General features: G+C 45.5%; 1 protein-coding gene across 5 annotated transcripts in view; it reads right to left on the bottom strand.

The window, feature by feature from the left end:
* The window catches only part of osgin2 (oxidative stress induced growth inhibitor family member 2), a 49865-nt gene that overhangs the window by 16841 nt on the left and 9388 nt on the right, over window positions 1-23636 (bottom strand). For 3 of the 5 annotated variants that reach the window (XM_078540710.1, XM_078540711.1, XM_078540709.1), the window contains 2 exons: window positions 19702-19846; window positions 3161-3297 (listed from right to left, as the gene is read on the bottom strand). In XM_078540710.1, coding sequence (XP_078396836.1) covers window positions 3161-3297; window positions 19702-19768 — 204 coding nt within the window. In that variant the 5' untranslated portion in view covers window positions 19769-19846. Of the gene's footprint in view, window positions 1-3160; window positions 3298-6717; window positions 6879-19701; window positions 19847-23636 lie in introns of all 5 variants that reach the window. The other 2 variants (XM_078540712.1, XM_078540713.1) reach the window with 2 other exon arrangements.

The raw sequence follows: 23636 nt of genomic DNA, 5'->3' as shown, positions 1-23636 counted from the left end.
GGGGTATTAGCAGTTTTAGCAGGCTGAGAAGTGATTAAATCCCCAGGCCCAGATGAGATGTATCCGAGGTTGTTATGTGAGGCAAGGGAGGAGATTGCAGGGGCTCTGACACTAGTTTTCAAATCCTCTCTGGCCACAGGAGAGGTGCCAGAGGACTGGAGTACAGCGAATGTGGTACCATTATTCAAGAAGGGTAGTAGGGATACCCAGGTAATTACAGGCCAGTGAGTCTAACATCAGTGGTAGGGAAACTATTGGAAAAATTTCTGAGGGACAGGATTAATCTCCACTTGAAGAGGCAGGGATTAATCAGGGATAGTCAGCATGGCTTTGTCAGGGGGAGATCATGTCTAAGAAATTTGATTGAATTTTGAGGAGGTGACTAGCTGTGTAGATGAGGGTAGTGCAGTTGATGTAGTCTACATGGACTTCAGTAAGGCTTTTGACAAGGTCCCGTGTGGGAGAATGGTCAAGAAGGTAAGAGCCCATGGGATCCAGGGCAATTTGGATCCAAAATTAGCTTAATGACAGGAGGCAGGGGGTAATGGTCTAAGATTGTTTTTGCGATTGGAAGCCTGTGATGAGTGGTGTACCACAGGGATCGGTGCTGGGACCCTTGCTGTTTGTAGTGTACATTAATGATATAGACATGAATATAGGAGGTATCATTAGTAAGTTCACAGGTGACACGAAAATCGGTGGTGTCGTAAATAGCATGCAGGAAAGCCTCGGATTACAGGATGATATAGAAGGGTTGGTAAAATGGGCAGAGCAGTGGCAAATAGAGTTTAATCCTGAGAAGTGTGAGGTGATGCATTTTGGGAGGGCTTGCTAACACAGCAAGGGAATACACAATGAATGGTAGGACTCTAGGAAGTACAAAGGATCAGCGGAACCTTGGTGTACATGTCCACAGATCCCTGAAGCCAGCAGCACATGTAGATAATGTGGTTAAGGCGGCATATGGGATACTTGCTTTTATTAGCCAAGGCATACAATATAAAAGCAGGGAGATTATGTTGGAGCTGTGTAAAACGCTAGCTAGGCCACAGCTGGAGTACTGGATGTGGTTCTGCTCGCCACACTATAGGAAGGATGTGATTGCACTAGAGAGGGTGCAGAAGAGATTCACCAGGATGCTGCTTGGGCTGGAGTGTTTATGCTATGAAGAGACACTGGATAGGCTAGGGTTGTTCTCCTTAGAGCAGAGAAGGCTGAGGGGGTACCTGATAGAGGTATACAAAATTATGAGGGGCATAGGTCGGCTATATAGGAAGGAACTTTTCCCTTTAGTGGAAGTGTCAATAACCAGGGGCATAGATTTAAGGTAAGAGGCAGAAAGTTTAGAGGGGATTTGAGGAAATTTTTTTTCACCCAGAGGATGGTTGGAATCTGGAACACACTGACTGAGGGGGTAGTAGAGGCAGGAACCCTCACAACAGTTAAGTAGTATTTAGATGAGCACTTGAAACACCATAGCATACAGGGTTACGGGCCAAGTGCTGGAAAATGGGATTAGAATAGATAGCTGCTTGATGGCCGGCATGCACATGATGGGCCGAAGGGCCTGTTTCTGTGCTGTACAACTCTGACAGTCTGGTTCAGCCTCAGACATCTGCTAGGGAGATGGATGGCATCAGTGGCAAGGGTTTGTGATGTGGACTGAAGGAGAGGGGGACAGTGCTCAAGGACAGAAAATTGTCAATAATGTCAGCTAACATAGCAGCCAGGAAGGGAAGTTGAAGATCAACAGTTTAATACAAATAAGGTCAAGGGAGCAAGAGGTAGGTCTCGTTGACAAGATGAGCTTGGCCAGATAGGAGAGAAAGTAGGGAAAGATGCAAATCCAGGGTTAGGGCAAGGAAGAACCTTAGAGAACGTTAGGTCCAGTGAGCTAGGGAAAGGGAGGGAGGCAGCAGAGACAGCTGATCAGATGGTTTCAATCTTTGTAACAAAGGAGTCTATTTGCTCATCGCACTTAATGTTGGTGAAAGTGGATAAGGCAGGGGAGGATGGTTTATGTGGTGAAGAGAAGCCAGGTATTATCTTTATCTCCCTGGATGATGTTTGAATATTGGCCTGTTTCAGTAATGGAGAGCAAAGCCTGGAAGTGGTCTAGCCTGATCTGGAATGATTAAATCAGCTGTTCGCCAAAGACCATCAAATCTGCATCCCATGGATTTAAATGAGTGAAGGTGAGGGGTATACCATGGGGAATAATTAAGGTAGGAAAGAGTAATAGCTGTAATGGGGGCACAGGTAGGATTTAGCAAATTAATAGCTGCTGAGATGCCAAGTTGAATTAAAAAGGCCAAATGCTAGATAGTTGGGAATTTGAATGCAGAGGTAAATGGCTTGAGGGAGAGCTTTTTCCCAGGGTCAGACACAGAAACAAGTAGGGTTGAGAAGGGGAAAAGGAATGCGAGTTGAGAGCAATACAAGGAAATGATCAAAGGTTGCCTTATCCTTCTCAATAATGATAGGGGTAGTGAGACTGCATGAGATGGCAAGATTGAAAGAGTGGCATTCTACATGGGTAAGAGGTTTTATGAAGGGAGAGATCTAGGGAGGAAAGGAGGATAGTGAGAGGAGAGAAATCAAGGAATGGAGATGGAGATTAAACCAAAGATGAGAAGTAGCTCAGTGCAGAGGCACAGGGAAGAAAGCGGAGGAGATTTCAGTGAGAAGTTTGGAGTGATTTTTGGGTGGGCAGATGCAGAGTTTAATTGAGAGGTTTGAAGGGTGAGATGCTTAAAGGAGGAGGAGGAGGAATTGCTAGAGTAAGTAGGGAACAGACCAAGGTGTGATTTAGAGATAAAGGCTACACCACCACTATGATGGTTTGAGTGAGACAGGTGGTAGAAGGTATAGACGGGTGGGAAAGCTTAATTCAGAGTCATTTGTCTGTTGGGCCAAAATGTCAATGTGGTCATCCACAAAACGTTTATGGATGGCAAGGGCTTTCTTCACAAGTGAATGTACATTTTTGAGGGGGATGTCGAGGGAAGCAGTGAAAGCCGGTCTATGGGCAGAGTTAAGAGAAGATTCTATTTTTGTACATTTGATAAGCTCTTCAAATTAAATCCAAACTTATGAGTACAAAATAATAAATAAACAGAATTGAATACACAAACATATAATATGCTGACAACACACTGACCTGATCTACAACAGAAAAATGCCTTCCTTCTTCCAGCTTGTTATGCAGGACTGGATTTGGATGTACAGCCCCGGGTGCCATGTATGGTCTATATCCAGAGAGCAGATAGGAAAGACACATCCCAGAAGGACCATTTCCTGGATTAATAATTTTAGCAACATTGTTAAATTGACATGTTTCTAAAAACAAATTTAAAAACAAAATGGAATCATGTTAATTTAACCTTCCCAATAGATGATAATTAGCTGGTGTGTGTAAGTCACCCACTTTATACATTGTGTGATTTTACTCTCCATTAAAATCAACGGAATGTAAACTTGTGCAAAATGTGAAACAAAAGGTGTGAACTAGTCAGTTTTCTGCCAGGCAGGTTAACTTAAAATGAACCATAAATCTTCCCAGGTCTGCACCTTCAAATAATACGATGGTTTCAAATATTAAATCAGAGAACGAAATCAACAATAAAAATATAAACTAAAGATTTCAGTTTGTGGTATTATGGCCAGAAGAACTAAGCCTTTCATGTAATTGAGGCTTAGCCCATTAAAAAAAGTTGTTAATAGAGACCCCACTGCTCATACAAATGTGATTTACCCTCAACATGGGATGGCCAGTATAAACGTCTGATAGTGACAAGAGTTTGAACTAAAAGTTGCATTTACAATGTCAAGTCAGTCTTCACTCTACTTCTGGTAATAGTTAATAATACTTTTCCGTTTTGAATGTAGGTTTGGCTGATTTCCAAAAGATGTTTCAACCAAAAAAATTTACAATAATTTAAGCAGATGTGTCCCATGACTGGATCATCACATTGCATGTGAGGCTGCATCAAGATTGCATATTGCTAAAAAGTTACTGATTTACACCATTGATATAGCTAGTTATTTCCTGTTGTTATTCTTTGACCAAGATGAAAACAATTGAGCAAACACTTTGGGCAGGATTTGACATTCCCTGCCCAGTGGGTTTGAAGGTGCAGGCGGCCATTTCGTCACCTACCCACAAGCCCCTAGCCTGTCTGAAATTTTGTTGGGGGGGTGCGTTGTGTGGCCTGCCTGCTCTTAGGCCTATTAAGGCCCTTAAGTTGCCAATTAATGGCTGCTTAAAGGCCACATCCCACCACCACGGTATTTTATTCTGGCAGCACCCACCACCCTCCTCCCTCCAGCCTCTTGAATGCAGCCCCCCAACCTCCTCATCATGACTCCCCAACCCCAGACTTATCTGGGCTCCTAAAGAGCGGTGTAGTTCCAGCTGTGGCCACTGCTCCTGGTGTCCCTACTGGGACTACAGGGCTTCTGATTCACTGGCAGTTTTCCAAGCGGGACTTCTCACTGAGATAGGGCAGAAGTCTTTCCTTAAAGCAATAAACACTCCTCCCAGTGTTAAATTACTACTGGGCATCTGTTAGGATCGCGGGCGGGCTCCCTCCACCCCTAACCTTTTAGCTAGGAGGGTGGGGAACATGGCGTCCCATAAAATTCAGCTCCATAACTTCATTAGTTCATGCAGATATGGGCTTAGTTTGTACCATGTTACTTTTTGATCTTAAGGAACAGTTAAAATCTCGAACGTTATGTATTTCCTTTATCCATTTGTATTAATATAAATTTAAAACAGTGGTTGTTGTAGGATTTTATTGTATCTTCAAGACAGAAACAAAACCACTTTTATCAATCAACTGACACTATCTAAAGTTAGCTGTATAAAAGAAACACTATAATGTCAGCAGTGCACCAATGATGTTACAAGAGATCATCAGACATAAAAACACCAATGGATGCCCAGCCTTTGCTGATTGTAGGGCCTCATGGGTGAGGCAACTGACCAAATCATCTCCTTCCAACTGCAGCAAAGAGTGCTCATTTTGCAACATCCTTTATATTCCTTTTCAGGGTGGACCTGGGTTGTTACATTGACCAGACCTTATTGTCTTATTAGAGCTCTTCTTAATACAAAATGTCCAATGGAGTGAAATCCCACCCTGACATTATGCAACTTCAATTGGCCTCCTCATGCTCAGGATTGCTTTCCTTATCTCCTTGTTTCTGCTGGCCAGTTCACAACTCCCTCTGACCTTCAAGCCTACTTTCAAAAATTCAATTGTTCATATTTGCCTGTTATCTCAAAGCTGTTCATAAGAGCTATCCAATCCAACTATTAAAACATAAAGTGCTTCAATAATGTCTACATGCTAATTAATATTTGCAGACATTCTTACCTTTCCCAGGCCTCTCTTTTATCTATGAAAGAATCATGCAGAAATCAGCAATGCTGTTTACTTTGAAAAGGTCTTTTGGCCTTGTGAACTGTGAGGAAGTGGAGAACTTCAAAAGGGCATAGACAAGTTGGTGGAATGGGTGCATAGTTGGCAGATGCAGTTCAATGCAGAGAAACGTGAGGTGATACATTTTGGTAAGAAGAACGATATAAAATAGGTACAACTCTAAAGGGGTGCAGGAGCAGAGGGATGTATATGTGCAGAAGACGTTGAAGATAACAGGGCAGGTTAAGAGAGTAGTTAATAAAACATACAGTATCCTATGCTTAGAGCACATGGCAAGAAGGTTATGTTGAATTTGTATAAGACACTAATTCGGCCTCAGCTGCAGTGTTGCGTCCAGTTCTGGGTGCCGCACTTTAGGAAGGATGTGAAGGCATTGGAGAGAGTACAGAAGAGGTTTTGAGAATGGTCCTAGGGGTGAGGAACTTCAGTTATGAAGATAGATTGGAGAAGTTGGGATTATTTTCCTTAGAGAAGCAAAGGTTGAGAGGAGATCGGATAGAAGTATTCAAAATCATGAGGAGTCTGGACAGAGTAAATAGGAAAAACTATTCCCATTCGTGAAAGGTTCAAGAACGAGAGAGCACAGATTTAAAGTAATTGTCAAAAGAAGTGAAAATGTGATATGAGAAAAAATAGCGAGTGGTTAGCGTCTGGAATGCACTGCCTGAGGCATTCAAGAGGGAATAAGATGGTTATTTGAAATGGAAGAATGTGTAGGTTTACAGGGAAAAGGCAGGAGAATGGTACTAAGTGAAATGCTCATTCGGAGAGCCGGTGCAGACACGATGGGCTGAATGGCCTTCTTCTGCACTGTAACAATTCTGTGATTCTGTTTATGTAGCTCTACCACTTTAATACTGTTTGTTTTATTCACTCCTCATTTACTATGTAGGTAACACTCCTGTTCTAGTTTGATCTAATGTGGTAACATACTAGTGCGAGTCTAATGAGCTATTTCCTGGTTGAATGAACTACTGAGTAAGCACAGCTGTTTCTGCCCAAAATAAATGGAGAACTTAATAGGTTACAGCCCCCAACTTTGAAATTGACTTTAATGCAAATGGGCAATGACTATCCTTTGTTGCCTGATGTAAGTGACTGCCCAAATGTATCCTAGGCTGTAATAATGAGTCCTGCTCCTTCATGTACCATGCCCTAAGAAGGCTTTGGTGACAATGGACTTCCATAGGATTCATCCATGACTATACTTGGCAAAGTGTTTTGCTGTTGCCTTCTGCAGTATGGCTGAATAGAAAACTCTCGCTCTTACCGCCTGCCATCAGGTGCACTGGAAGGATTTACAGGCTGTTAATCAAACTGTTTGGCCATGTTATGAATGCACCTTTCGTGGCCATCAAGTCCTGAAGCAGGACTTGAACGTGGAGCTTCTGGCCCAAAGGTAGGGATGCAATGGTTGCAGCACAAGACCTACTTAAGAATGGGTGCAGAAACCAAAACTGTGATTGTAATAATCCTACTTCAATTAGAAGAGTGAAAAAATCAGGCAGAACCAAATGTTGAAAGGAACAGAAGAACTGTAGAATAAAGGTCTCGCACATGTAGGGTTAATGTGGGACTGAGTATAGTTCCGCCCACAGTGATGTAAGGGAGCATATGACCCGCACCCAGGGTCAGTCTAGTGTTGGACAGAACCGTGTGTACCAGCAAGCTTCTAGCTTGTACCCTTCACTGTATATTTGTAAATAGTTTTAAGAGTCAATAAAGACTTATAGTTAACGTACAAATGACTACGAAAACTTCTACAGACTTACCAAACTATAACCAATACCCTACAACATGGTGGCAGCTTGTGAAAATCCAAAGACCTAGCAGAAAATGCAGAGAAAAACTAAAATGCTGAAAGACAGAGAAAAAAATCAGCAAAGCAGTCTGACCTGAAAAGGGGCTCCAGAAGCAGAGGTACAGAGGGAAAAAAAAACCCACCAGAAAAAAGCTATAAAGAAAGGCTTGGAAGCTGAGGGCAGGAATTTTAAATTCCTTACTGCAGCAGAAGACTCCATTGACTCTCCTTTGGAACTCCAGCTTCTAATCCCAGAGTGCACACAGTCAGCAGACCTAGCAAGGAGTGAGCTAAATCTTTAAAATTGCAGACTACAGCAAATCTTGAGAAATCTTTAAATAATTCAGAGTCAGAAATGCAATCTGAAAAAACCCATCGCTAAAACCCGATCCCCAAGTCAGTGTCTGAACACATGGCATCTGAGCTCACTCCAAAACCGAAAAAAATAATTATCCAGCAGAATCACAACTTCTAAACTCAGCTGAGAGAAAGCAAAAGCCAGGATTCAACAATTTTTTGACTTTAAAGTAAAACGCTGCAGGTAGGATATCCAGATAGCCATTGTTGATTTTTTTTCAAGCTGAGCACAGACACTATTGCAGCAGAGCCTGCCAAAACCAGCAAGCGCTAGAAATCCCTTTGTCTCCAAGTGAATGGTGACGCCATCTTGAAGTTCAGAAAGCTCTTAAAGCAGAACATACACTTTTGAAAATTTAACCATGGATCAGAATTCCACATTTCCAAATCAATACAGACTAATTCAAGGCCCAGAGCCATCATATAACTGGGAACTTAGGAGGAAAAGATACCCAAGATTCAGCATCGCTTTACATTTAGACAAGAAGTCAGAAGCAGAGAAGGTTTACACACTGCTCTACTCGGCAGGCCCAATTGTATTCAACATTATTGCAAGATAGGGAATCAATGAAGCATCTGCTAAATTTGAGAAGTACTAAAGTCTTTCAACATTTATTTCAATCTAAGAAGCAATAAACTACTTGAAAGAGCTAAATTTAACAAGTGAGCCCAGCAGCCAGGAGGACCTGTCGATTCTTTCATCAATGATCTGTACAGGATGACAGAAGGTTGCAAATAGGGAGACCTAAAATCTGAACTCAGAGACAGAATAGTGGTAGGGGTAGCGGACAACACACTCTCTGATGTCATGCAAACAAAGGAAGATTAATGCTGGAAAAGACATATCAGATAGGTAGGCAATCAGAACTCCATGAGCGGCACAGAACAATTTTAAGGGGAGAAAATAAGTCATTGTGCAGAGGCCAACCCACAATTCAGCTAGTTAAGCAACAAAGACACAAGGACATGTCAGGCCAAGGAAAGTAATACCCAAACTGGCCAGCAGAGCAACCATGCCAAATTTGTACAGCAAAATGCCCCCACAAGCGAGATCAGTGTCCTGCAAATTTAGCCCAATGTTTTCAGTGCAACAGGATTGGACACAATGGCAAACTGTGCAAGATAAAAACTCCGAAATGCACAGAAGGCCCAAAGATTGTCCACGAGGTCAAAAGTGCAAACCCAGAAGACACAGCCATGCTTCTTGGGGGAGGTCAAAGATCTCGGTTTCTCATTTTGGAATACGGACATTTCTGTCCGTGGCCATTTAACAAATTTTAAGCTAGACACAGGGGCCAGCATAACAGTCTTGTCGGACAAAGAACCATGGTTGGTGACCCAGCGGCTGACACCACCCATGACACCCTTATATGAGGCAGGAGGCTTAAAGTACCTGGTGAAAGGCACCCTGCAGGTGACACTGAGATACAAGAATAAAACAAATCTGTGAGACCCTCTTTGTGATCCACAACCAGGACTGTTCATTACTAAGCCACAAAGCCTGTGTTGAACTTAACCTATTACAGAAGATTGACGAGGTCAGCCAGCAAGGGCCTAGCTTCAAGTACAAATGTGAGTTCCCGAAACTCTTCACAAAACTGAGATGACTGAAAAATGCATACAGGAACACACAGGATGCTAAAACCATGTGCCTATTCACGCTATGTAAGATCCTACACCCACTCGTGAAGCAGGTAGAGCAGCAGCTGGACAAGATGACAAACATGGGAGTCATCATCCCAGTCAAACAACCAACTCCATGGTGTTCCGGGATGGTCCCAGTCCCAAAACCGAACAGTAGAGGAACATGACTAGAGACTCATAGCTGTCTTCGAGCGCCTGCAGAGAGCAAGGCTGACGCTGAATGACAAATGCAAGTTTTCCAAAACATCAATGTGATTCACTGACTGAAAGGGTGGTAGAGGCAGAAACCCTCATAACGTTTAAGAAGTATTTGGATGTGCACTTGCGATGCCATGGCATACAAGGCTATGGGCCTAGTGCTGGAAAACGGGATCAGAATAGTTAGGTACTTGTTTGACCGGCACAGACTCGATGGGCCGAAGGGCCTTTTTCTGTGCTGTAGACCTCTATGACTCTATTTCTTGCCACATCGTCAGCAATAAAGGCATCACAACAGGCCCACAAAAAACCAAGACTATCAGCAAGTCCCCAACCCCATCCTCAATTCTAGACCTCCAGCGATTCTTGGGGATGGTGAACCAGCTGGCAAATTTTTTGCTGAAGTAAGCAGAGATCACAGAACCTTAAATAGATGCCTCCAAGGTTCTGTGATCTCTGCTTAGACAGACCATGCACAGGGACTCACAGCAGGAGCAGGCATTCACTTGCATCAAGGCAATGCTGCTCTCCACTGACATTCTGGCCCATGATGAGCCAGCCCTGCCAACCACCATAGCAGCGGATGCTTCATCCACAGGCCTGGGAGTGGTCCTGTTCCAGGAACAACAGGATGGAAGTTGCTGACCTGTGTACTACGTGTCCAGAGGGCTCTTGGACATGGAGATAAAGTACGCTGTCATAGAAAAGGAAGGTCTCATGGTCATGTAGGCATGCAAGAAGCTTTCAGACTACATCATCTGCCTCAAGGTTACAATCAGAATGGATCACAACCCACTAGTTTCCTTATTGGATGAGAAGGAGCTGGCTAAGATACCTCCCAGAATCCAGAGGTGTTGCCTGCACCTTATGCGGTTCACTTATGAGATGGCATACATCCAAGGTAAAACCCAGACACTTTCAATGGCCAAAGCAGGCCTCCCAACAAACTAGAATATCAATATCATCATACAATTGGAAGTGTGCTCCCAAATGACAAGTAGAGACCTGCCAGTGACCAAGCAAACTCCAACAGATCTGCCAGGAACAAATGTGCAATGGAATGTGCCTGTATCTGCAGATAATGCAAAGAAGAATGGCCTCAGCAGAGACCAAACAGAGGGACCAGGAAAACCTGGTTTGAACAACAAAAACACTTAATGATCATAGATGATATCCTGGTCTACAATAAGCATCTGGTCATCCCAGTGTCCCTGTGGTTAAAGATCCTTCAAAAAAAAACACCAGGACCACCTGGGCATCATCATCTGCAGCGCTCAGGCCCAATCTGCTGTCTGGTGACCAGGGGCAGAATTTTGCCATCGGTGTGCGGGGGCGGGCCCGACAGTCTGATACGTAATGACGTCAGATCGCGCGTGCGTCCTGATGTCACCGTGCACCATCGCGATATTTCGGAGGGTGGGCACTATAACTTCCGAGGCACGCCCACCATTAATTAACAGGCCACTTAAGGCAGCAATACACAGCGATTTCTAAGCAGCCTGTGCGATTTTCAGTGCGTCACATGGGCACTACGGGTGGGCTGCATTTTTAAAAGCCTCATCCAAGGGCAGGATAAGGGGGAGTGAGTGGGCTCGCAAATGCAGGTTGTTAGTACTTTACTTTTTAAATTTACTGCTTCTCGCTTGTGTGAACAGGAGAACTTCAAATCTCTTCAGAGCTGCTTTGACAGAAAAAACAGGCTTCAGTCAGGACTCTGGAGGAAACATAATTCTTGGGGCCTTGCAGGTTTCAGGCAGCCTTCCCTTACCCTGGGAATGGGGATTGTGCTCTCCACTGGGGGCATCTCCTCTGAGGAGGAAGAGAGGGCCAGAAGGGGGTGTAGACCAGGAGTCCATATTTCAGCCTCCTGGGGGGCCACCTTTGGGAGAACAGGCACAGACACAAGGGGTGCAGGGCCAACAGGAAGTCCAAGGTGGAAGGGGCCGCAGAAGATGCCACTATCCTGCTGCCAGGGTTTACAAAGCAGCTACCTCAATATGTCTGAGGTTCAGTGCCGAAGGAGACTCCGTCTCTCGAGGGAGACAGTGACTTCCATCTGTTAGATGTTCGGCCTGAGATCAGCTCCAACTGTGAGGGTGGACACCCCATGCCAGTGACGCTAAAGGTCATGGCTGCCCTCAACTTCTATGCCTCCAGCTTTTTCCAGGGGTCAGTGGGTGATCTTTGCGGTGTCTCCCAGTCAGCTGTCCATACTTGTGTCAAGCTGGTGACGCCCTGTTCAGGTGTTCATTGACTTTCATTCACCACCACTCGGACGAGGCCAGCCAGACACAGTGAACCAGAGGCTTTGCAGCGATTGCTGGTTTCCCCCGCGTCCAGAGTACAATAGACTGCACACATGTGGCCATCAAGGCGCTAGCGGGAGAAGGGATTCCACTCCTTGAATGTGCAGATAGTGTGAGACCATAGGATGCAGATTCTGCAAGTGTGTGCAAGGTACCCAGGCAGCTCCTAGCCAACATCCTGAGACACTCCCAGGTGCCGGGGCTCTTCGGTGCTCCAGCCCGACTGGATGGATGACTGCTGGGTGACAAGGGCTATCCCCTCAAAAAATGGCTCATGATGCCTCTCCGCCATCCAACAGAGGCCGAGCAGCGGTACAATAGGAGCCACACCTCCACAAGGGCCATGGTAGAGAGACCCATCGATCTTCTCAAAATGTGCTTCTGATGCCTGGACTGTTCAGGGGGCGCACAGCATTAACCCCCAGATCATGTGTCGCTGGTAGTGGTTGCATGCTGCACTCTGCACAATCTGGCGCTGGAAAGGGGGGACGCAGTGGAGGAAGATGTAGACACAGATGCTCTGGCTGCAGACAATGAGTCCAGTAGTGAGTCCGAGGACGAGCACGCACAGGAGAACACTGAGGGGATAGACGCTGACCCGGGCAGCCTCCAGGGAGGCAAGGATGCCTGGGAGGCTTTGGTCCAATGCTAGCCTACCACAGATGAACCTCCAACACATGCCAGGGCTGGAGGCTCCATACTCGATACCTGAGAACAACTTCTGCCTGATTAGGAACATGAACTATGTGCCTTGTCAATAAAGCTCAATGACAAACAAGTCACTCATAACATCATGGGTTCCCCTTCACCTGCAGAAGTAATGAAGCACCCAGAGGCTTGTTGAGAACCAAAACATTTAATGATTGGCAAATTGCATATAGAAATGAAAGTGCATTAAAAGGTGTTGTACAGCACACCTACTGAAAAACAACTGAAACGGGGGCAAAAGAAAACCACCACTGATAAGCCTGTGGTGTGCCTGAGGCAATTTATGTTTATGTTTGCGGGTGCTATGCCTAGGTGCTCCCCCATTGCTGGCACTGGCATTGGAGACAGCCTGCTCACTCTGCTGTCCTGCTGGCCTCGATGACCTTGGCGGGCATCCAATGGCCCTTGGAGTCTGTGCTGGCCCCAACTGGAAGGGAGCGGCCAGTGGCACGGCTGGCATTTCCCCAGTCGCTGCAGCCTTATCAGATGCCACGGTCACTGGCAGAGGGGCAGAGGAGCTGCTGCCCTCATCCAGAGCACTCTGAGAGGAGCCCGTAGAGACGACAGGCAGCTCGTGCGCCAACGTGAGGCCAATTTGGACCTCACTGCTCACCATTGATGGATGGGCACCGAGCTGGGATACTGGGTGCCCAATCCATCTTCCACACTGACACTGACCACCTCAGGTCAATGCCGCTGTGAGGGCTTGCAGGTCCGAAGCGCATCCTCAAGAAGCCAGGACTGTTCTACTGGAGTATCCTCTCCATGAGAGTCGCCACTCTCTCCATGCAGGAGGCATTGCACTCGGCCATGAGGGTCATTGCATTGCTCAAGCTCCACATGGACTCCTCCATCACGGAGACCATGGCACACATTCCCTCATGTATCTCCGCCAGATCCTCCCGCACACCCTGCTGGACTTCCAGCATCTGCTGCCTCAGGGACGACTCCAGAGGCCCATCATCAGCCACCGACTGAGCATGTTCCTGGACCCCAGCAGTCCTCCGACTGCTGGCACCCTAAGCACTCTCTGCCTCTGCCTGCACCTCAAGCGAGTGTGAAGCACCCTCACCGCACTGCACCGAGACACTAGCTGACGATCTTAGCCCCACCGAGGTGCTGGTATCTGCGCTGGTGCCTGCCTGGCTGAGAGGGTGTGATGCTGGTGCGTTTATATCTTCTGGGCCCTCCCTCAGGGGTCAGCGGCAGCCCCTCTGCCTCCTGAGTCCAGGCGTGCTCTGGAGAGGCTGAAAGGAAGAACAAGGATATTTGATTAGTTGAAGTTGTTACACTGTTAATGTGCATGCCTGGCCCTTGGATCAGGATGTGCTCCTCCTTCCATTATCAATGGGAAACCCATGTTAATGCTGCAATCTACATACAGTCAACAGTGGAATGTTTGCACTGACAGACATTGTGACCTCAGTGCACGGCACTCTTACCTCCCAGTGGCACCCCAACCTCATCACGGCTGGTTGACCTGTGCGCATGGTGCCTCTCCAGCTCGAAAGCTTTCTGCTTGTATCTGGTCAGTATGAGTAGGTGGGCCTGCCCCCTGCCAGTCTGCAGGCATTCACCATTATTGTGTGTGGTCTTCTCCTGAAAGGAGAGAGAAACATTGATTAGTCCACCCAGTACCTGGATTGCCATTGCAGCCTTGCCACCCCCACCTGAGGGAAACATTGCAGGGCTCAGCCGATTCGTGACCCTGGAGCCGCCATACACTCACTCCAAACAGCCAGGGCTGACCCTCTTGCCCAGATGCTGCCTCCTGCACATTTGCCCCTCACACTCTAAGACCTTCCAAACCCACGAGCACTACCACCCAGAAGGACAAGGGCAGCAGATGGATGGCTACACCACCACCTGGAAGTTCCCCTCCAAGTCAGTCAGCATCCTGCTTCAGCGCTCCACCACTGCGCCTAGGTCCAGATCCTGGAGCTCTCCCCCAAACAGTACTGTGGGTGTAGCTGCACCACATGCAGCAGATACAGGAGGCAGCTCACCACCATCCTCTCAGGGGCAGCTAGGCATAGGCAATAAATGCTGGCCCACCCAGTGAAGGTCACATGCCGTGAATGAATGAATGCAATAACAAAATTCTGAGTTTTTTCGGGGGGGAGGGGGGGTGGGTTGCGGCTGGGTGGCAACCTAATTGCTGTGCTAGGTGACTCATGCCAGCGCGGTACTCACCCTTCCCGATCACAAGAAGTCATTAAACTGCTTGCGGCACTGCACCCACGTGCGTCTCACCACATTGTGGGAGCTGACCATTTCTGCCACCTCCTCCCAGGCACGTTTCACCATGTGGGGGGGCCTCCTCCTCCCGTCCCTTGGCACTATGATGTCGTGCCCTGCTGCCATCTCCGAGGAGGGCAGCGAGGCACTCATCCAAAAATCTCGGGGCATACTGCCCCGCCGACCTGCCCTCCGGCCTGGCCTGCTCTCCGAGAGCGCTGTCGGACATCCTCCTGTGCAACATCAGTGGAAGCTTTTGGAAGGCTGCCTGCGCTGTTTTTGAACAGGCCGCCAGGTCGCCATTGGACCCGGTGGTCATTGGACTCCCACAGCCACCTGCCCCTTCCTGCTGTTCTCGGGAGCGCGATTCACGCAGGGTGGGCCTTAATTGGTCTGCCTGCATAAAATGGCGGCACGGAGCCAATTGCAGGCGGCGATCGGCCCCGCGCACACTCCCAAACAGCCCGCCCGCCATAAGTAAAATCCTGGCCCAGGCGTACCAAGACACCATTGCAAATTACCAGTTGCATGTGTTGCACAGGCAGGACCAAAGAAAGCCCCTCATCCCCATACAATTCCCTACCAGGCCATGGGAGAGGCTGGGTGTTGACTTGTGCATCTTCAACAGCAAATTGTTCCTTATAGTGGCGGACTACTTCTCTAGTTGGATTGAGGTGAAGCAACCATATACGACTACCACAGAGACAGTAATTAAGGCACCAAAAGAGATGTTCGTGAGGCATGGTATCCCGGATTAGATTATGTCCAGTAATGGCTCACAATTTTCAAATGAGTACTTCGCACACTTTGCCACCACATCCGGCCTCCACCACTGTACCAGCTCCCCAAGATACCCACAGTCAAATGGGGAGGCTGAAAGGGCGGTCCGTGCAGTAAATGCCCTCCTAAAGAAAAGATCAAGGACTTCCCCACAGCACTACTCACATACGGGTCCGTCACTTTGCAATGCAGCCTGTCCCCATCCGAAATCCTGATGGCAGGAAACACTGCACAGAACTTCCAATCCTGCCAAAAAACTCATACCAGGGTTGGTAACCAAGGATTTTTAAAAAGTCATTCATGGGATGTGGGCGTCACTGGCTAGGCCAGTATTTTTTGCCCATCCCTAGCTGCCCTTGAGAAACATAGAAACTAGGAGCAGGAGTAGGCCATTCGGCCCTTCGAGCCTGCTCCACCATTATGATCATGGCTGATAATCCAACTCAATAGCCTGCTCCCACTTTCTCCCCATATCCTTTGATCTCTTTCGCCCCAAGAGCTAAATCTAACTCCTTCTTGAAAACATACAATGTTTTGGTCTCAACTACTTTGTGGTAACGAATTCCATAGGCTCACCACTCTCTGGGTGAAGAAATTTCTCCTCATCTCAGTCCTAAATGGTCTACCCCATATCCTCAGACTGTGACCCCTGGTTCTGGACTCCCTCACCATCGGGAACATCCTTCTGCATCTACCCTGTCTAGTCCTGTTAGAATTTTATAGGTTTCTATGAGATCCCCCCTCATTCTTCTGAACTCTAGCGAATACAATCCTAACTGACTCAATATCTCCTCATGTCAGTCCCGCCATCCCAGGAATCAGTCTGGTAAACTTTCGCTGCACTCCCTCTATAGCAAGTACATCCTTCCTCAGATAAGGAGACCAAAACTGCACACAATATTCCAGGTGTGGTCTCACCAAGGCCCTGTATAATTGCAGCAAGACATCCCTGTTCCTGTACTCGAAACCTCTGGCTATGAAGGCCAACATACCATTTGCCTTCTTTACCGCCTGCTGCACCTGCATGCTTACCTTCAGCGACTGGTGTACAAGGACACCCAGGTCTCGTTGCACATTCCCCTCTCTCAATTTATAGCCATTCAGGTAATAATCTGCCTTCCTGTTTTTGCTTCAAAAATGGATAACCTCATATTTATCCACATTATACTGCATCTGCCATGCATTTGCCCACTCACTCAGCTTGTCCAAATCACACTGAAGCATCTCTGCATCCTCCTCACAGCTCACCCTCCCACCCAGCTTTGTGTCATCTGCAAATTTGGAGATATTACCTTTAATTCCCTCATCTAAATCATTAATATATATTGTGAATAACTGGGGTCCCAGTACCAATCCCTGTGGTACCCCACTTGTCACTGCCTGCCATTCGGAAAAAGACTAGTTTATTCCTACTCTTTGTTTCCTGAGAAGGTGATGGTGAGCTGCTTTCTTGAACTGCTGCAGTCCCCATGGTGTAGGTACACTCTGAGTACTAGGACATCCAAGTAAGACAGCTGATTACAGGCAGAAGCAAACTTCCACCTACAACAGAAGGTACTGCACAAGACACTTGCCACAATTACAGAAAAGGTGACATGGCCTGGATTAAAGACCGCAAGAGAGAAGGTACCATCATTAGAAGGAACGAGAGCCAACCTTGCTCCTACCTGGTTGGCACCGCAGAGGGCACATTCAGGAGAAACAAAGGGTCTCCTCCCCATCCCTAGACCGCTTGTTCTCGCTGTGCAATGGAGAGATATTGAGGAACATACCCAGATGCCAGAACCACCTCCAAACCTACAGGAAAAACCAACAGATCCTCCAATAGTAGTGCGAGCGAGATATAAAAAGGTTATATGGCCTCCACATTGCCTGAATTCATGGGCTTGAAGAGGTGGGATGGGGGAATGATAATGTGGTAATATTCTTTTTTTTGTTCGTTCATGGGATGTGGGTATCGCTGGCTAGGCCAGCATTTATTGCCCACTCCTAGGTGCCCTTGAAAAGGTGGTAGTGAGCTGTCTTCTTCAACCACAGCAGCCCACGTGGTGTAAGTACACCCACAGTGATGTTAGGGAGGGACTTCCAGGATTTTGACCCAGCGGTAGTGAAAGAACAGCAATATATTTCCAAGTCAAGATGGTGAGTGGCTTGGAGAGGAACTTCCAGGTGATGGTGTTGCCATATGTCCGCTGTCCTTGTCCTTCTAGATGGTAGTGGTTGCGCGTTTGGAAGATATCTAAAGAGGCTTGGTGAGTTAATGCATGGCATATTGTAGATGATACACACTGATGCCTCACTATGCAACGGTGGTGCAAGGAGTGAATGTTTGTGGATGTGGTGCCAGTCAAGCAGGTTGCTTCTGCTGGATGGTGTCAAGCTTTTGACTGTTGTTGGAGCTACACTTATCCAGGCAAGTGGAGAGTATTCCATCACACTCCTGACTTGTACCTTGTAGATGGACAGGCTTTGGGGAGTCAGGACGCGAGTTACTTGCTGCATGATTCCTAGCCTCTGACCTGCTCTTGTAGCCACAGTGTTTATATTGATTGTCCAATTCAGTTTCTGGTCAATGGTAACCCCTAGGATGTTGATAATGGGGGATTAAGTGATGGTAATGCCATTGAATGTCAAGAGATTATGGTTCTTGTTGGAGGTGGTCATTGCCTGGCACTTGTATGGTGCAAAAGTTACTTGCCACTTATCAGCCCAAGCCTGGATATTGTCCAGGTCTTGCTGCATTTGGACATGGACTGCTTCAGTATCTGAGTCGTCATGAATGGTGAACATTGTACAATCATCAGCAAACATCCCCATTTCTGACCTGATGACGGAAGGAAGGTTATTGATGAAACAGCTGAAGATGGTTGGGCCTAGGACAATGTAATTACATGATAGTAATAACAATGTAAGACATGAGGTAAATGATAATCACAACACACGTTGGATAAAGACTTAGGGGAGGTGTAGTATAAGGGTCTGACACATCTGGGATTAATATAGGACTGAGTACAGTACTGCTCACACAGTGATATAAAAAAACACATGACCTGCACCCAGGGTCAGTCTAGTGTTGGTCAGAGCTGTGTGTACCGGCAAGCATGGAGACAGCTTCAAGCTTGTACCCTTTACGTATATTTGTAACTAGTTCTAAGAGTCAATAAAGACGTACAGTTAACCTACGTATGACTACAATGACATCTTCAGACCTACTGAACTATAACCAACACCCTACAATAAATACTAGGAAGCAAAATAAGTCAGTAGTTTGCTGGATCGGTATGGAGTCCTTCCCTGTAAATTGGAGAGATGTTAGCTCATAGCCAGTTGATAGGTAATTCTCCTGTGTTAATAGATTGTTGAAAAATATACTGTAACATTGGTGCAAACTCACTCACTTTAAGTGCATAGTTTGGGATGTCATCAGGACCACAAGCTTTAGGTGGGTCAATGTTATGGAGGAATTTCTCAACACCTTCTGTTGTAATTATAACATTCGACATGTTCTTGTAAGGCTGCCCTCGTACAACAGATTTGTACTTAGGTGCACTGAATCCTTCCAACAGTGCCATGAGACATTTTACATCCACCTGAGACGACACAGCTGGATGTGTCCTCCATTTTATCTGAAGGACAGCATCTCTAACAGTATAGCACTCCCTCAGTTCTGCAATGCAGTGTCAACTGAGATCAAGTGCTCAAATCTCGTTGGATTGGAAACCCATAATGTGCTGACTCAGAGATAAGCGTTCTACCACTGAACCAAGGTTGACACCTAGGAACGAATGTACTTAGATAGCACCTTTTGCACACACCTTTTGTATTCTCTTGGAGTTGTAGCTGATGAATTACTCTATAAGTACAGATATTGATGTGGGGAAATACGAGCCAATCTGTCCAACAAACAGCAATAAGATAAATGACAAGGTAATTCTTTGCAGTTGGGGCACTTGAAAAAATTTTGCAGTAAAAATGGGTCACATGCCAATTAGATTTGATATCCTCAATATGGTGAGCAAGAAATTCAAGTATTCTAACTGATCTCTTAACCTGAAGGCCATTAAACAGCAGCAGAGCTGGTGTTAAACTACTGTGTAGCAAATTAAAAATCATCCTATTCTGCACATATAATCACACCTGTAGTCAGTTACTCCTGAATGATACTTGCCTGGGATTCATAACGATCATAAATATTTGTGGTAAAACGATAGAGGGAACTTACCTATAATTGTGACTGGAACATTTAAGGAGAGGTCTCCAAGGAGGGTGCTTTCTTCCAGTAATGGCATTACAATCTTTCTGGAACAATAATTGGGCAGCACTTCTACGGTTTCATTCTCTGTACGCAAGCTTCTTAAATTTCAAGTCTGTTGTGGTTCAGATTAAGCGAAAGTAAGTAAAATGCTTCAATCACAGTGCATTTTCCTCTCAAGGTAAGCGACAATCTTTTATGCACACATGCTAACTTTCAGCGTCAAAATAAGTATGATACAACAATATGCACAATTAAATAGTAGGTGGAATTAATATATCTTTACAATATGTATATTTATTACAACTTTCAGTTGTAAATAACCCATGTGTGATGAATGGAACAAAACAAAAGTATTTTCCTTAATTTAAATTAGGAAAAAGAGCCACCCAGTATTTATTAATAGAGTTTTAGTTTTTCAATCACTATCACGAACTTTAAAGAATATGGTGGACAACTGGTTTAGCCATCCATTGCCAGATCTGGCTGGACCACGTGAAGCACTATCAGGTACTGCTCTTATCTGCTAAAACTGCTCACTAGTGCAGAATCAAATAGAAAGATAACCCTAGCTTCTTTCCTCTACTCCAAACAATCATCATAAAACCCTCTCCGTTTCCTCCACAACCAGAGCAAGGAGCTCATGAACTTCTCTGCCACTAAGAGCAAGACCATATATGGCAAAGAGCTGGCTGTGTCACTCCTTCCATAAAAAGTTAAACCACTTTTCCCTAAGGAATGTAAAGCTGAGGTTGCTAATTTGAGATCCGGGCCAAATGTCATCTAAATTTCTCCCCTGCCCTAGCTCTGAACCGCGATCTTTCTCTAGTTTCTCTCCTATCTCCACTCATGCCCTCTCAGAGCTCATCTTATCCATGAGCCCCACTTTCTGCTCCCTTCCAACCTATTCCCACTACACTGCTGACCAATCAACTTCCTCTCTTTGTGCCCATGGTAGCTGACATTGTTGACGGTTTTCTCTCTTCAGGTGATGCTCCTTTCTCTTTTAATTTTCTATCAGCACCCCTCTCATCAAAAAAAAATCATTGATGCCTCAGTCCTTGCAAACTACTGCCCAACCTCCCTTTCCTCGCCAAAGTCCTTGAACATGTTGTCACCTTCCAAATCTGTGTCTGCCTTTCCCAGAATTCCATGGTCAAATCCCTATAATATAATCACTCTGCCACAGTACCAGACAACTCTTATCAAAATTGCAAATGAAACCTTACATGTGTCACGGACAGAATCTGTGTGTTTTCTTATTGTCCATGATCTAAGTGTTATGTATGTGCGGTGTGTGTACTTTTACCCTCAGATTGGTTGCCCCAATTTAAATAACTTCAGTAGCAAGCTTTTTTGTGAGTTTACAAATAAAGAATGTTACTTATTATCCGACACTTGACCTGGAGGTTTAAACACAATGTCTCACTCAAAATTAGATAGCTGTTAAGAAAAAAAAATACAATTACAACTATTTCAGTCTCTTTTGTAGCAGGCCTGTAGTTTCTCAGATGAGTTGATGCTTTGGCTTGAGTGAAGTCCTTGAAAAGTTGAATAGACCAGAGGTTGGTTCTCAGGTGAACTTGAAGTTGGAACAGGTTGGAGAAAGAGACCTTCTCCCACTTTCAAGGTATGGCTGTTTATTACCTTAGCTGCTTAGTTGACTGCAGCTGGTTCAATGAGTTTTTGCTGGTCTCTATGTCTCTACAGAGCTGATTCTTGCTGTTTTAAAAGCAGGCAACAAACATGGCTGTCTCACCCATGTGATGTGGTACAAGCCCAAAGTCCTGTTCCAAATCAGGTGATGTGTTAGGCCAATAAACATCCTGCATGTGGCTTTTGACACGGAGTTTGAGACAGCCAAGGTCTTTATAAGGGATCATCACAATACAATCAAAGGTCAATAGGATCCATTTCACATTTGTCTAACACCCACTGAATTTCGATGCCCTAGTGAAACATGGAGACGAGTTCTCTGTAAGCCACATTGTCCATAGGTTTTGATCCATATTTAATTGGGTATTCGACCTAGGCTATACTATCGACAGTTCAAATGCCAAAGTCACATGGTTTGCCACAGCCATCATAACCGCTTGTGTTCGCTTTTCAAAATTTATCTTTAAAATTTATAATATCTTTACACCTGTACTGGGCTGGGCACGACGTGATTGTGACAAGGGTAAACAAATGTTACTCATCCTTCTCGACCTGTCTACAGCCTTTGGCATGGTTGACCACACCATCCTTTTCCAATATCTCTCCACTGTTATCCAGTTGGGGACTGTTCTCACCTGTTTCTATTCATAACAATTTTATTGTAGCCAAAGAATCACTTGCGATGGCTTCTTTTCCTCCTCCTGTACCATTTAGCTCTAGTGTTCCCCAAGGATCTATCCTTGGCCTCCCACTATATCTCATCCATATTGCCTTTTGGTGAAATCATCCAAAGCATTAGTTTTCACATGTATGCTGACAACACCCAGCTCTACCTCACCACTGCTCCATTGTTGCTTCATTACCAGACTGCCTCTCCAACATATAGTACTGGATGTACAGAAGTTGCCTTCAATTAAATATTGGGAAGAGTGAAGACCTTGATTTTAGTCCTTCTTCAAACCTCATTCCCTAGCTACCGACTCCATCCTTCTCCCTGACAACAGTGAGGCCAAACCAGTCTGTTAGCCACCTTGGTGTCATATTTGACCCTAAGATGAGTTTCTGACCACATATTCGAACACACAAATTAGGAGTAGGAACAGGAGTAGGCCACTTGAGCCTGCTCCGCCATTCAATAAGATCATGGCTGATCTGAATGTAAACTCAGCTCCACATTCCCATCTACCCCCTAAAACCTTTCACCCTCTTGCTTATCAAGAATCTACCTCTGCCTTAAAAATATTCAAAGACCACCTTTGGTGGTCCTTGCCACTGCCTTTTGAGGAAGATAGTTCCAAAGACGTACAGCCTTCAGAAAAAATTTCTCCTCATCTCTGTCTTAAATAGGCGACCCCTAGTTCTAGATTCTCCCACAAGAGGAAACATCATTTCCACATCTGCCCTGTCAAAACCCCTCAGGACCTTATAAGTTTCAATTTTACTCTTCTAAATTCCAGCAGAAACAAGCCTAGCCTGTCCAACCTTTCCTCATAAGACAACTCACTCATTCCAGGCATTAGTTTAGTAAACCTTCTCTGAACAGCTTCCAACGCATTTGCACAGTACTCTAGATGTGGTCTCACCAATGCCCTGTGTAACTGAAGCATAGCCTCCGTACTTTTGCATTCAACTCCCCTTGCAATAAATGCTAACGTTCTATTAGCTTTCCTAATCACTTGCTGCACCTGCATACTAACCTTTTGTGACTCTTGCACTAAGACACCTAGATCTCTCTGTAACCTCTCACCATTTAGATAATGTGCTTCTTTTTTATTTTTCCTGCCAAAGTGGACAATTTCACATTTTCCCACATTATACTCCATTTGCCAGATCTTTGTCCGCTCACTTAACCTATCTATATCACTTTGTAGCCTCATGTCCTTTTCACAACTTACTTTCCTATCTTTGTATCATCAGCAAATTTAGCAACCATACCTTCGATTCCTTCATCCGAGTCATTTATATAAATTGTAAAAAGTTGAGGCCCCAGCACTTATCCCTATGGCACACCACTCATCACATCCTGCCAACCAGAAAATGACCCAATTATACCAATGCTGTTTTCTGCCAGCCAGCCAATCTTCTATCCATGCCAATATGTTACCCGCTACACTGAGCTTTTATTTCACGTAATAACCTTTGATGTGGCATCTTACCAAATTCCTTCTGGAAATATAAGTACAGTACATCTACTGGTTCCCCTCTATCCACAGCAAATGTCACTTCTTCAAAGAACCTCTATAAATTGG

This window comes from Cetorhinus maximus, chromosome 4, assembly GCF_964194155.1.
Source record: "Cetorhinus maximus chromosome 4, sCetMax3.hap1.1, whole genome shotgun sequence".
Lineage (NCBI taxonomy): Eukaryota > Metazoa > Chordata > Chondrichthyes > Lamniformes > Cetorhinidae > Cetorhinus > Cetorhinus maximus.
The sequence above is the reverse complement of the archived record's forward strand: the minus strand, read 5'-3'. Positions and strand labels throughout refer to the sequence as shown.